Genomic DNA, 15,807 nt, shown 5'->3' on the forward strand with positions numbered 1-15,807 from the left:
GTTAGCAAAAACAATAATATTTTTTTGACGGTATTGTATGTAGCATCTCTAACCTGCAAATTTTAATATCTATATTTTCAGAAAAAGATCTTTACAATTATAGTATAATTTTCTCGCCATTATAAAATAATAATAATAATAATAATAATAATAATAATAATAATAATAATAATAATAATAATAATAATAATAATAATAATAATAATAATAATAATAAGGTAATGTTTAAAAAGGTTGGACTTACATATGTTGTTTAGTTTATAGGATGAAGAAACACGGTTTTACTCGGCACATCAAAAATAAGTGAAATAAGACGATGCAAAAAATCCAAAATAAAGCAAGGTCACTAATTACTTGAAGAAATAAAAACATGACATTTTTATGCAGCATTTGTATAGGGCATATTTAACCCTATTTGTTACAAGTTTCATTGCTGTTTCTGTTTCACAATGCTAAAATAAAAGATTTTGATGGGTTTCCAAGCTATTATGACTTCTGTTGGTATTAAAATATTAACTGTGCTCACTTTTAAACAGCTGTTGGTCTGGCAGCATTTTTCTGTCATGCATCATTGTTTATGTAAATTTTAAAACAAATGAGACAAAAAGCCAAACCTTAAATTTGAAAAAGGAGAGAAGCTATTATTATTTTGTCCTCCAAGCCTTTAATGCAAGCACATTTTCTTGATCTCACAAATGACTTTAATGTTTATCCAAGTCGATTATTGTTTGTTTGCACAAAACAAGTATGATGTAGATCATTTTTATGCATCAATAATATGTGATCAGAATCATTGTGTTAGAACGGGAGCTTGGTGTAATTATTTAAACCTGACTGCTCCTCTTCAGCATAGCTTGGTGTTTGTGAGCCCAGCCGCACTGATGAAGCTCGGTAAAGCCTTGCTGTCTACTTTCATCATGTTTTTCAATTCTGCTTCACTGAAAGGGGCCCCATACCTGCCCTTCTTTACAGAGAAAGGGGGGAGGGCTATCTATGAACTAAATGAAACCCAAATAGGGGCAAATGTCTGTTTAAGTTTAATTTTTAAACTCATTCTGTTGTGAAGTAAAAATTGCTTATTATGTCTCTTAACAATTTTATTTAATTCTTTTACACATTTAGCCACATTAGTTTTGCAGCTCCAAATCAGAACTCAGTGCAGCTCGCTGCTGTGTTTGTTCTCCGTCTGCAGACGAAATAAAGCTTTGCTCTTTGCCACTTGCCAGAGTCTCAGCCTGATCTGTTATACAGATTTTTATCCACACTGTGATTTATGCGGTGTCCGCATGTATAGATAGCCTATTTAAAATGTTTAAGTTGTTGCTTAGGATGTGCTTTGAACAATCAGCAGACAGTCCCACCTTTACTTTGGAAAACGTATTCTAAGAATTGTAGTCCGAACTAGCAGCCAATTACAATGAAGATATAATAGGCTTCAAACACTGTTGGTACCTCCTCTCTCTTATATATCCGCTTTCCATACGCAGAGCAGCCATTTCTTTGATCATTGCATTACTTTGAGCCAGAGAACTTGGTAGCCAAAAATGTTTCAGGACATTTCCCAAACTGATTCAGCATCCAATTTTCCTGCTTTTATCCACAAGAGAAGAGAAAGGGCGGAATATCACCGAACATGCCGTCTGGACACAAACAATCCACAGAGCGTCCTGCATGTCGTTGGCACATCTTTAAAGGCAAATTTGAACAGGTAAACTGACTTAATGCTTATAAGCGAAATTGATTAATTAACTGTGGAAATAAGAATTATGTGCTTCACATTTAGGTGCCTGTGTTAATTTGCATATTATTTAAGTTTGACACTTAATTTTTGGCGCGTGTATTATCCGACGGACAACAGAGCCTGAACTGAAAGGTGAGACAACAGAGCTTAGTCTGGTACTTATTATAAAATGTGTCAATATTAGGTTTTTGTAGCTGGGTGAACTTCATTGCAACTCAATCAGCACAATAGATTGGTAAGAGATAGAGTTTGGATGTAGAGAAGGGCAGGGGGGCGAGGGGGTGACTATATTCTGACCAATCACCGCCCAGTGGCTCCAGTCGAAACTCCGGACTTAGTCGAGCTTTCCTCTCCGCAACCTGTTGACCCGTTTGCGCCTTCTTGTACCGGAGCTGTATCAGAGCCGAGAGGGCTGCAGCCATGGCTCATCGGCGGACTCTTCGAGTAGATTATGGTAAAACGACCAACGTAGTGTGCGTGGTCGGCTCGGAACTCAACGTAAACTTAAACAGGTAGGCTTCTCTCTGCAGCCCACCCTTCACCTACAAGGTGCGGTGCGTTCGTTAAAGATCCAGCATTTGATACAGGCTTCTCTATTTTTTTTTTTTTTTTTTTTGACTCATTATTGCAGCTGCTACAGGAAAATAGCAGCGGCGATTTCCCTGTAGCAGGAAAATGCCTGACAAAACGTCGTTTTATGTTAGGCAATAAAACGACTTTCTTTTAAGTGCAGCCACCTTGTAGGTTCTTTATTGTTTTCCAAGCTGTTCTGATGGGTATTTGTTTGCAACACATTTGCTACAGTGATATAATATTGTACTTACTAAAATACTTTCAGATTAGATTTAAACGTCAGATGAAAACCTTTCTCTAAAGCAAAAATATTAGCAGGGGTTTTAGATGGAAAACATGTCTGATAGATCTTTGATAATTATTCTCATATATAGGGTGGGCATAAGTTTTCACAAAAGCTTCTTAAAACATATTTTGGTACTACTGACTGAAATATTGCCTTATCATCTTAGACACACTGTGACTAAGCTGTTTTGGTACATTTACAGCAAAATAAGGAAATCATTGTTAATTCACAGAAAGACATTTGTATATGCACCTCGTACAGGCAGAAATTGTGGGGTTTTCCTTTATTTTGGACAATACATAAACACAACAGTCCTCTTTTGTTGCTTTGTACAGAAAACACTTTGTCTTTCTCCATAGAAAATGGCCTACGCTCTAACAAATGTCAGCCTGCTGTGCATAACAGAACCAGGCTCTATTACAAAGAAGTAATAGAGCCTGGACAGATTAATGTGGTGTAATCTGTCCAGGGCTCTTAGGGGGTTTCAAATTCGACTCAACACAATCTTTTTCATCTCTTGTGACTGGACACCTGTTGATGAGTTGACTACTGGATACTGTAATTATATTTATAGTTTGGATAATTTCCATTTTTCCAAGGCATATTTTATTTTTATCTGTTGATAAAAAACATTACTGTAATCTGGTGTGATGAATGTATACACACATTGTTGTTCTTAGAACCTACTACCCCTATTTTGCTGACTTAACTGCGCACACCTACTCATAAGGTGGAAATAGCACAAGTTATTCAAAAATACAATTCAAGAAAAATTTCACTGGCTGACATTTAAGCTGTTGCAACATTCTAAAATATCGAAGAAGAAAAGGAGGGCTTAGCTCATAGTTTCAGCCTATAAATCCATCATAGAGCACAAAGGCATGGTGTGACGTTGGCTCACAAAAATCTGTTGTGGTCTTAAACTGAAGCTAACATGAAAAGTCTATATAACAACAGTGAGTCTTTTATTGTTAAAATGAACTCAGATTGACACATATCAACATTTTTAAAACCTCAGTTGAGGTAAGTGAAACAGTAAATTTTAATATAAAGTCGTAGGTGCTATGATATGTAGACATGTAAAATTATTCAGTTCATTGTAACAGTTGCTTCTTGTTATTTTACTTTTTACACAAAGACTGATTTACTTTTTAGACTAGTGAAAGTTCAAAATAAGCACATTATGACCTCTGCTGTCAGTTTGCCATTGGTGTGTCATCTATTGAAACATGAGCAGGCTAAACATACATCAGTGTTCATCCTAAGTTATATTTACTCTGTGACTACTCTGTGAAGCACTTTATTGTGCATACTCTACATAATTTTTTACACAACCTTGTACGTAATAGTATCCTTACCACTCAAACGTTGCACATGTTGTCAAGTTACAGCCACACAGGAAGCCACAAGGCAGTCTTATATACAGCATGAAACAAACCTTGTGGGGAGTCATTAAATTTGGGATTTTCCATTTAAAGCTAAAGAAAACATGACATTTGAAATTAAATGTAAATGCTTTCCAAGTTCCCTCTACTGTGCACAATAATGCACAACATTGTATTTTCTACCATGTAAGTTTACATTAGAGGTTGTGATTGTAACGTGACAAAATAGTTGAAAACTCAAGGAGTATGATTACTTTTGAAAAACACCTTAGGCAAAACACCTAATGTCACAATCTGCCATTCTGCCTTTCAGGAGCGCCCCTCCTGGATCCCACTTCTTCTCAGTGAAGTGCACTGCCAATGTTAAATTCGAACTCTGCCCTCCACTTGGGGAGTCATCCCAACCGGCCCTGGTACCCCTTAGAGGAAACTCAGTCATACTCATCAGCATGAACCATGCCAGCCAATCTGAAAGAGAGGATAAGGTAATCTGGACAGCCATGAAAATACAGATGTTCAAATCACAGCCTTTAATTCAACACAAGTTTTTCATACTGAAAATTCTTGCAGCTTTTGCTATTAAACATCTTACATTTGTCTTCCATAAGTAAACATTTGTTTATTTATATAAAGCTGTCCGTATACTATTATGGAAGTGAAAGTACCAGGAAGGTTTTGGGGAGAGCAGTTCTACATCTTACTGCCATTGGTAAGTTTTATTTGACTGAATAACACATTTCTATCATGATGCTGATGATGTGGACCAATATGCAGAGTAGAGGAGGCAGCAAGTTTGAAACAAAATGAAGATTTAAGAAATGGAAGATTAACTTACAAAACAGGAAAAAGGCAACAGAGTGTGACGGAAGAAACCAGTGGTGAATACTGAGTCTGTGAAGGAATAACTGGCAAAATTTATTTCTGAAATTAAATGCTCAATGGAGACGCAGCCAGTGAAAAAGATGAAACTAATGGAGAACCTAAACAATAACAGAAATAAATATTAGATCTAACAAGTTCAATGCTGAACAAAAATAATTGCACTAACAGAGGGAATAAACTAGAACAAGGAAAAATTATATTAAGAAATGAATACAAGGAAATAACAAGAAAAGAGTCCGAAACAAGGGATCATGGCAACCACTTATTAATGTTCAGCCAATTGATTTGTTAGTTTAATTTTAACAGCTCATCAGTGATTAAAAGTAGGATCAAAGTCTAAACATTATTTTGCACTGGAAAAGGGACCATTGAAGCAATAGCTGCACTGTGCTTGAGCCTTTGCATGAAACATGCAAAAGCACTATGTGATAAGCAAGATGTGCTTGTCTCCCAGAGATCTCTCTTGACGTGGATGCTGACAGAGATGGTATTGTGGAGAAAAACAACCCGCATAAGGTAAAACATGAAATGTTATTAATTACAATAAAAATATTACTCACTTCTCATCAAGAAATAAATTGCTGTGGTGCATTTTGATCAGTTTTGGGTGCTAATGTGATTTTCTTAGTACAAGCTTGAACATGCTGCAGCAGAGAAACTCGTTTTTCTTTTTCTCTGAGGTCTATTTTGCACATTTTTTTTATAATTAGAGGCAAGCTGAATATGTGCTGTCTAAACATGTTTTTACTCCACATTCCACACTATTGATCCAATTCACCCTCCAGTAGTGGCCCTAAGTTCAGTTCTCACTGTGAACAATTAAATAAATTCATGTGGATATATTTTCACAAACTGAACAAAGACAACAGAACTGAAAATAAAGCAGTTCTCAGTCATTTATTGATCTTTTTTAATATAAAATCCTTTTTCCAGCTCCTTATATCATGTGTAAATACGATAAGGATCATCTGCAGCATGGCTTTGTTAGCTCATTTACATCTCTTTAATTTTCTCCTTTAATCTGTGTTAGCAGAAATTCCGTTTTGATCTAGCTAAATTCTCATTGTTCTTATTGTCAGAATGCAAAGCAACTGCAAGTTTAAAGCCCATTAGCCGGAACTATGCTTCGAATGTCTGCATTTGACATTTTTGGTTTGTTGAAAATCTCTTAGGAATCATGGACATGGGGTCCCAATGGGCATGGAGCTATCCTTCTGGTCAACTGTGATGCAGAAAAGACAGACAACAAGTCACCAGACAGTGAGGATCCCCGCATAGTCAAAGTGGCAGGTAAAACCGTATTGTTGAAGAAGAGTATTTACTATGAACATTTTTCTCTCTGTTGTTCCCCCACTGTATGAAAAGTGCTCTCCTGTATGCAATTGTTGTGCCGGTGTATTTGAAAGTATTGTCAGGTTTTAGAAGATTAATTGAAAGGGAAATTGTTACAAATTCTGTGCTTTGCATTGTGTCTAAATGCAGTCATTTCTTGTCCTTACAGTTAAACTTCCTTAATATTAAGCCCATTACTGAAAGTTATGCTCACCACTGGAGGGTCAGACAAATTGAGTGTGTCAATTGTATATGTACAGATCTTAAGGACATGTCGCTCATGGTGCTGCGGACCAGAGGACCTGCCGAACTTCCAGAAGGCTACAAACTCACCATGCACATCTCTCAGGGAGACGCAGAGAGTGTTCGAGTCTTCAGAGCTGCATCCCATGAAGTGGTTAAGAGCAGCCTGCGTGAGTAAAACTGAAAATTTAAAGGGCAACAGGTGATGTAATGTAAATGCAATGCACCTACTGTTTTATGGCTGTACACTGTTACACATTTTACTTAAATCACTCATTATACAATTTATGTTTTTTTAATCAAGCAACTAGTTATAATATGTTTTTCTGCAGAGAAAATTTTTAGTTCCTTTGTAAAGGACTATCCATTGGTGCTAAGCAGTGAGGTGCTGTCCAAGGAAGTGCCTTACCTTGGAGGCTCAGCAGAAATGAACTTCTATGTGGAGGGTCTGAGGTTTCCTGACAAGGACTTTGATGGGCTCATCACCATCAACCTTAGCTTACTGCAGCCAGTGAAGGAGGTAAGATCAGCAAAGTAGCACCTTAATTTTACACATTTCGGTTTATAATAACTACATGGATTTCCGTGTTAAAACAACAAACTACAATATTTTTTATTGAATTATAATAGTCCCTGTAGACGTAGATGGGCTATTATACTACTGTGAAGTGGAATGAAATGAAAATCACAGCTGTCAATCACTCAAGCAGTTTAACACATGTAGACATATACTTTTATACTCATTTTTATTTTTAAAATGGCTGTTAGATAGATTAGATAGGGGTGCATCTATGAGAATTAGGTTTCCAGCTGTGCTACGGACCCAATTGGAATTTGGTCTGTTTGACTGGGTCATTCTAACACATGAATATGTTTAATTTCAAACTATTCATCTGTAACTCTGTGTATTTATGGCTATTGCCTTGATGACTAAAACAATCTTAGTCATCAAGCAATGACCTTTTTGTGGAGTCATCCATCTTCCTTTTCATCTCTGACCAACTTCTACAGAAAGATGAGTCCACAATGCTGATGCCACCATGTATCACATGGGTCATACATAGAATTTTGCATGCTGGGCAGAAAGTACATTGTTGTTCTTATCTTCCTAGAACATCTTTTTCTCATGTTTGCTCTGTCTCCCTATTTGGTTCAAGTCAAAATTTTAAATTGCAGTAAAAGCAGACCATGTTGGGAGTTAAAACATTACGTATTCAGCAGCTTGTTTTTTTTTTTTTTTTTTTGAAGGGCATTCCTGAGACGCCCATTTTTACAGACAAAGTGGTGTTCAGAGTGTCACCATGGATCATGACACCCAACACCCTCCAGCCTGTGGAGGTGTTTGTCTGCAGGTAAGAGGGAACTAATGAATTATCAATGTGTTTCTGAAGTTGTTATGCTTTTCTCTTTATCTTGCAGCTTCTCATGCTGTGCAAAGTCCTCTTTGTAATTTCTGACAGCTGTTTTATCTTTTCCTTCAATAATCTATTTTTATATTAAATAATCTACTGTTTAACATTCTAAAAGCCACCATTTCATAATGGAAAAGTATTTCACAAGAAAACACACGTCTGCCTGTGGTTTCAGTACATCTGATAACTATGAGTTCCTCAAAGGAATGAAGACTCTTGTTGCACGTTCTGGGTACAAGCTGAAGATCTGCCATGAATACCTGAACAGAGGAGACCGCTGGATGCAAGTAACAAAACTTATTTGACATATGCCAAACATTTTCTTTATTTTTATGGAAGGTTTTCTTTACTTGTGCTGTTCTTCTAACCCTGTCAATGTATTTGAAGACTTTTTGTCAAAAATATAGTTTTAATATCAGAAGGATTTAGACAGTAGTAAACCAATTTTGTTTGACTATTGTCTTTGTGAGACACACAAATATAAAATAAGCAGTGTTTTCTTTTAATTGTTTTTTTCAGGATGAAGTGGAATTTGGTTACATCGATTCACCCCATCACTCATTTCCTGTGGTTTTGGATTCCCCCAGAGACGGAAGTCTTGATGACTTTCCTTATAATGAACTATTGGTAAGAGTCTCTGTTTTCTCTTAAGATTAAAGTCTTTTTGAATATATTGAACATCTTATTACGTCCTGAGACACTCATCAAGGTAACTTGTTTTCTGTTGTGAACATCAAATTTTCAATACAGTTTGACTTGTGTAAAACATTACTCTGTAAATAAGTTCCAAAAATATAATCAAAATGTTTAAAAACTTATTATTTCTGGCATATCCTAAAACAGTGGGCTGCACAGTGGCGCAGTTGGTAGAGCTGTTGCCTTGCAGCAAGAAGGTCCTGGGTTCGATTCCCGGCCCAGGGTCTTTCTGCATGGAGTTTGCATGTTCTCCCTGTGCATGCATGGGTTCTCTCCAGGTTCCTCCCACAGTCCAAAAACATGACTGTCAGGTTAATTGGGCTCTCTAAATTCTCCCTAGGTGTGAGTGTATGTGTGAATGGTTGTTTGTCCTGTCTGTTTTCTGTGTTGCCCTGCGACAGACTGGTGACCTGTCCAGGGTGTATCCCGCCTCTCGCCCAGGACGCAGCTGGGGATAGGCACCAGCAACCCTCCCAACCCCATTAGGGACAAAGGGTGTATAGAAAATGGATGGATATCCTAAAACAGAGACAGAAGCTCTACATGTTTGTTACCTTCTAGTACAGGTTACAGTAAAATAAGTTTAAGATGTTCAGAAGGTTGCTCTTTTATAAACTACAAATGTTGCAAAGTCTGGAGTAAATCTATGAGGATCAAATATCACATTTCTCAAAGGAGGGTAAATCTTTAGACTGTGACACATAAAAAATGTTTCTCATAAGAAAATAGAGTTTACAAATTTTGAAATATAATATAGAAACAATACAAGTAGAGAACATTTGTTCAATTAAATGTAATTAAATTCCACATTTCTCAGAATCTGAGTGTCATCTGTAGTAACTACAATAGTTTTTTTTTTATGTTTTAAATCTTACTGTACGGTTGTTTTATTTTGTTTGTTTGTTTTTTTTGCATTTTTTTTTAATTACATTTTTACATTTGTGTGAATCTAAGTCTACATTTACCTGTCACTTTGCTGCTGTTAGACCTTGACTTCCTCACTGAGGAACAATGACAGGCACGTCTAATTCTAAATTCAACTAATTTTTAGGACAGTTGTCTTGCATTTGTAGTGCAGAACATTCATACAGTTTCATCCTCAGGGCCCTGACTTTGGGTATGTGACCAGAATGGCTGAGAGAAAAGATGTGAGCAGCCTGGACTCGTTCGGTAATCTGGAGGTCAGCCCTCCCGTCACAGTGAATGGAAAAAAATACCCTCTGGGCAGAATCCTCATTGGGGTTGCCTTCCCAACGTAAGTAACATCACTGCAGAACAATTTTAAAGCTAAAGAGTTTATTAAGCAAATTATAAATGACCAAGGGCCTCATGTATAAAAGCATGCAACTTTAGTGAAAGTTTGTAGTCAGGAGAAGTTCTGAAACTTGTGGTGCACAAAAAAAATTTAGATACATAAAAGCGTGTGTGAACGAGTCACAGCAGACGTTGCCTTTATGAATTCGACTTGCACTGTATTGGACGCAGCTGCACTTGTGACATTTCTCTATACCTGAATACATTTACAAATTAGTATAAAGATCTGAAAGTCTCTCAACACGTCTGAATAACCATGGCAACTGCTTTGGATTTAGTCTGTTATCAAATACAACCAATAATAATATATTTTATTTAACAGGCACATAGACCGATTCATAGTTACATCTACATGTGACAAAAGAAATGACTAATAACATTTGGAGTGATGTTTTTCTATAATTTTATCCATATTTTATTTACATAATTGTGTGTTATCTCTTCGAAGATAACATGGTTCAATATCATCATTTAAGTTTAAACTATGAAACCTTCAAATCATGAAAACATTGGGATTGTCCTTGGATTAAATAACACTGAATGTAGTCAGATATCAGTGTACATTGCTAAGTTTTGGTCAGAGGTAGTTTGTTATTGTCCACTGAAAGAGTTTACGTGGCTACCACACATTTCACGGCAGCCAAAGTAGTTTGCATATATTAATGCATATTTATTTGTATACATCCCAATTTGTGTGTAAAATATTGTGCTACATCTTTTTTGTGCGTACACAGCATTTATACATGATGCCTCAGGTCTTGGGTTCTACAAAGAGTATATGTCAAGACTTGTTCTTTTCTTTTTTTTTCTATAGGGCAACTAAGGGACGAAACATGACCAAAGTGGTTCAAGACTTTTTGTGGGCTCAGAAGGTTCAGGAGCCTGTTGCCTTGTTTTCTGACTGGCTCTGTGTTGGTCACATTGATGAATTCATGAGCTTTGTTCCGGCTCCCGACAGAAAGGTAGATGTGGTAGTTAATAAGCTCAAATCCAATAAGACAAGAAAAGCATAAATTGTGATTATACTGTACTCTGGCATCAGTTCTGGGAAGATTAAAAAAATAAATAAACAAAACTGCTCTGACCTATTTTCCACCTGTAGATGTGTTGATGATGAAGGTTGTATAAAAACTGCTGGGTAACATCTCTATTCAAGCTTTATGGTGGAAGAAATACATGGTGGCAGAATGCTTCCACTGCATACAGATGCACAGCCTGTTGGGTTCAAGGATTCAGATTCTTCTTTTTCTTTGTCACTATCACTGGTTGACGCTGCCACACTCTTTCTTCCACTGAGTGACTGTGTGATCTCTTTGGATATGAGAGCTCCAGTGTTATCTTTGTCTTTTGTGTTCCTGCTGACAGGGCTTTCGTCTGCTGCTGGCCAGCCCAGACGCAGGCTACAAATTATTCAGAGGACTGCATATTGACGGGCATGGACAAGCCAAGATGTTTGATGGTATAGTTGGCGGGTTATTAGCAGATACATAGAAAACTGATGGGTAAAATGTAAAATAACAAAACTAAATCTTTAAATTCTTTCATAAGGTGTGAAAAATGAAGTGCATGTGACAGTGGATGATATCCTGAACGATGAAAATCTGCGAGATGAAAATAACTACGTACAGGTGAGTGGGTTTCCAAACTGCAGGTAAAGTTTTTTTGTGATGCAGACAGGTAAGTTTTTAAACCATTTCATAGGCTTTGTCTAATGGAACATTTATTTTTTAAAACCACAGTAGAAAGATTACCTATTCATTTACATGCTTTAAGGTAAGGCCATAGTTTGCAGAGAGAATGCAGGTCTCTGTACGAAGATGTCAGTCTGGACAAGTATTCAAAATATCCAGAGCATTTTATGTACACCTTGACATAGAACAAGCAGGCATCTGTTGTGGAAAAAAACTATTTCCAAGCACTGTCAGGTGAAATCACTCTATCAGGTTTATTCATATATTGTGCACAATACAGGTGTGACCTTTTTGTAATTTTTCCACTTCAAATCAAATTTTATTTGTATAGCACATTTCAGCAGCAAGGCATTTCAAAGTGCTTTACGTTATATCAAACACAAAAACACAATGCAACATAGAATCAACAATCAAAACACATTAAGTCAGATTCTGTCAATAAATTTGTAATTGATTACGTTTCAAATACAACTGTAAACAAGTGGGTTTTTAATTGAGATTTAAAGGAAGTCAGTGTTTCAGCTGTTTTACAGTTTTCTGTAAAACAGAAAACTTTCTTATCACTTCACATCAATAACTGAAAAGATGGAACAATGATTTAACTAAATTGATCAGAATTAGATTGTTTGATAAAAGTCAAAGAGAGATTCTTATTTTTCAGCATCAAAGTTAGTCTACGCATATCACCTCCAAATCATTAAAAAATACTTTTAGAACTAAATCTAATTATGTCTGCCCATCTGTAGAGGACTATGGAGGGAAAGTCAAGATAATGGCTGTCAGTATACTCCTACCAAAGAATTTGGATGCTGAAATTTAATTCAGTTTTCTGACAAAGAAATAGATTGAAGTATTAACACTTATGTAATGAGATTCCTTTTCATTGTCAATATAAATGTAGTTGAACATGAGCCAAATTTGTGGCTTCTGTTAGATTCTCCCTCTGCTTTTGATAAATTATCTTGGCAACCATCTGTACTGCCCCCATGTGGTCTTTGTTGATTAAGACCTGACCAACAGATCTCATCACTTTCAGTTTAATCTTATCCACCTCAAAGTTTTTTGCATGTTGTTATAGTAATGTTCACACTTAAATGTTTATAGCTCTGTACAAATCAGACGTTTATCACAATAGCATCATTAAAATGTGATAACCTATAACTGAGCATCACAGATGACAAATATAAGATTGTTTTTATGATAAATTCATATTTGTATGTTTTGTGAGGGGGTTTACCATGTGCTAAAAGGATTCAAAATTTTTCACATCTGCTCATTATAACCCAGAATGAGCATCAAATAATATTGCATGGGTATTGTCTTTTGTTTGAAATCTGATTTTAACAGAGCTGCATTGACTGGAACAGGGATGTTCTGAAAAGAGAGCTGGGCCTGGATGATGATGACATTATTGACCTCCCAATTCTTTTTAAGCTGGATGACGAGGATGGCTCCAGAGCAGTGGCTTACTACCCTGATATGGTTTGCTTTAACAATTCCTTTTGATTTAAGATGAATAGAAAATTGAAATTGATTGTTATAAAAAGTATTTACCCTTCTACGGATTTCTTCCTTTTGGCAAATTATGTTTTTGTTGCAGTTGAAATTAAATCTATCCAAACCAACGTTGCCTCCTGACCCCTGAAATGTTCAATCTGATAACTTGCTTAGTTTTTCGTTTTTCTTATCTGACTTTAGATTATCTTTAGATTATGATGTGTTGGTTTTTAAAATATTTTAGCTGTTTTCATGTTGTCATGTTCTATTTACATTTTTTCTACAGCTCTGGGTGTAAGGCTTGGGGTTTAGCAAATGAAACTAAGTTACATTAAAAAAAAACCAAACAATTCTAGTATGTTTATTATCAAACAAAGAGTAGCATTTAAAGTTTATTTTATGAAAGGTCAGGTTGGTTTGGATATCTTTACTTTTTAAAAAATGAAGTCATCATTGGAAAATTGTCTTTGTTATATATTCAGCTTACCTTCATGCTAGTGGGGACAAAATTGTTCATTTTGAAATGTCTACATGTGAGAAGCAGAAACAGAGGACACCTGTTGAGGGCTACATACTTTTTCATTGCACTATTATTGTGAGCTAATTCCATGGCTTCATGTTGATATCAATTTCCAGGTCAACATGATTGTTTTGGGAAAAAACCTCGGCATTCCAAAGCCGTTTGGCCCCAAGGTGAATGGACGCTGTGCCCTGGAGACCGAGATGTGCTCCCTGATGGAGGGCCTGGGTCTCAACTGCACCTTCATTGACGACTTCACCTCCTACCATAAACTGCTGGGAGAGGTTCACTGTGGCTCCAACGTCCTCAGAAAGCCTTTTGACTTCAAATGGTGGAACCTCGAGCTGTGAATTAAAAACTAAAAACGGTAAAACGTACAATCTTTTAGAATTCAGTTAATCAAATATTCTACAATATCACAGGAAAGGCTTCTTTAAATGACAATTTCATTAAAAGCAATTCCTTGTTTCAACATTTCAATCAGTCATACATTTATCTAAATCTGGATTTAAGAGGTAATCACACTTTAAGTGTGACACAGCATGCACACCGCTTTTCCAGTGAATTTCTTTTAATGGAAAACTTATTTTTTTTCCTGTCAGTCATAACAAGATTCAGCCATTAAGGCTAAGTGTGCACAGAAGCAATTACTTAATAAGGTCTAATATGTACATGAAGGTGCCAAATTTTTAAGTAGCATAAAACGGCTTTATCTGTAGGATTATTACCTAAAACACCTGGGGTTCAAAAAGTGCCACAATTCAGTAAATTAAATTTGTTGGTAAACATATACATAATGTGATAAATTAAATAAATACAATTCATTGAACACCAATGATTTAAAAGGAACAAAATGTACTTTTAATTTTCTCATCTTAAAGCATTTATAATTATCTCAGTGGTTGTTTGGATTTCATTGTCTAATAATGCACATCATGAATTAATTGTATCTGTCAAATTTACATTTTCTATACTGTTCTATCCAAGTTCTTTCAGTTTAAATTATTTCATGATGTAATGCGGCTTATATGACACAAAATAAAGTTACACAGGCTTACAGTAACATTTATATAAGCCTCTGATGTTGGTTCCATTTAAATTATCACATATAGTATATATTTATTTCACAAATTTATTTGGATTTTAGCATTTTTGAACAATAGAAAGTATGGTTTTTGTTATCAGTTTAGAACATCTGTTGCGGGCGGGTTGCTAAATAACTTTCTTCTCTTACCAGATACTTTCATAATAGTACCTCACTGTCATTCTTTGCATAGTAACAATCAGCATTTATTGAGAATAAATTACTCTGGGGCTAGTGGTGTTCATTTTTATTAAACCTTCTCCTTGATTTCATTTACAAAAAAAAAAGAAAAGATGAAAAGCAATATTTACAAATAAGTTTTTTTTTTTTTTAACAAGGGTTTAAGCCAACAGTTGATGAGAACAGAAATACAATCATTTCATTTAAGCACAGCAAATAATTTCGTTGTGTTTTTAGTGGCTGACATACACTGGTGCCATTTAATATGTAGTAACAATATCGAGCCACAAGAGGGCAAACGTTATCCACGCCAGTCTTTTTAATATCCAACAGTTTTTTTTCTTTAAGAATCTGCTTAAAGGATATTTCTGCAATATACTTACTAGTTTTTGTCTTTTATTTTCCTATGCCACTTTATTTTTGTCACTATAAAGAGCCTTAATGAATACATTATACACTTCTGTCTTAAACTTGTTTTTACTTTGTATGCAATATAAACACTTCCATCTGTTAACTACATAATAAATATATTCTGAAAATTTACTGAAATAAATTGTCTCAACTATCTCTCTCTTTTCAACTAAACTAATTTCTAGTTAGTTTTACATTCATCTGGCAACATGGTGCCTTTATATATGACCTTCCCACAGAGCAGCTCTTGTGACAATTAAAAAGGCAACTTCAAGACAAATCACAGTGTGATCAATTCTCAGCAACAAACCAAGGCTTTTCAAAAAAGGTCAGCCTTTTAAAACAACTGAAATGTAGTGCTTACAGCAGGTCACAGTTATTTATATATATTACACTTTACAAATAAGGATGGGTACAGTGACATTTGGCTTCCTGTCAGCATTGTGCGCTGCATCTGGAGATGTTGGCTGGTTCAGGATAAACACAAATCACAAGGATAGTTCTTCTGTATGAAGAATTGTGTTGGTATGCAGAAAAGGAAAGGGGGTTTTGGCAAGCAG

General features: G+C 35.8%; 1 protein-coding gene across 2 annotated transcripts; it reads left to right on the top strand.

Moving 5' to 3' along the window:
- Positions 1-1,487: 1,487 nt before the first annotated feature.
- On the top strand, positions 1,488-13,949 carry padi2 (peptidyl arginine deiminase, type II). Of its 2 annotated transcripts, none has more exons than XM_044121699.1 (16): positions 1,488-1,708; positions 4,299-4,470; positions 4,619-4,694; positions 5,322-5,383; positions 6,040-6,157; positions 6,460-6,612; positions 6,775-6,962; positions 7,691-7,794; positions 8,030-8,141; positions 8,374-8,481; positions 9,654-9,805; positions 10,679-10,826; positions 11,230-11,323; positions 11,413-11,492; positions 12,903-13,037; positions 13,689-13,949. In XM_044121699.1, exons 1-16 carry the CDS (start codon positions 1,545-1,547, stop codon positions 13,920-13,922), a joined length of 2,100 nt encoding a protein of 699 aa, XP_043977634.1. In that variant the 5' UTR covers positions 1,488-1,544; the 3' UTR covers positions 13,923-13,949. The 2 variants fall into 2 exon arrangements, with proteins under 2 accessions (XP_043977634.1, XP_043977635.1); XM_044121700.1 differs by lacking the exon at positions 1,488-1,708 and adding an exon at positions 2,076-2,253.
- Positions 13,950-15,807: the final 1,858 nt, after the last annotated feature.

Source organism: Gambusia affinis, linkage group LG07, assembly GCF_019740435.1.
Source record: "Gambusia affinis linkage group LG07, SWU_Gaff_1.0, whole genome shotgun sequence".
Taxonomy (NCBI): domain Eukaryota; kingdom Metazoa; phylum Chordata; class Actinopteri; order Cyprinodontiformes; family Poeciliidae; genus Gambusia; species Gambusia affinis.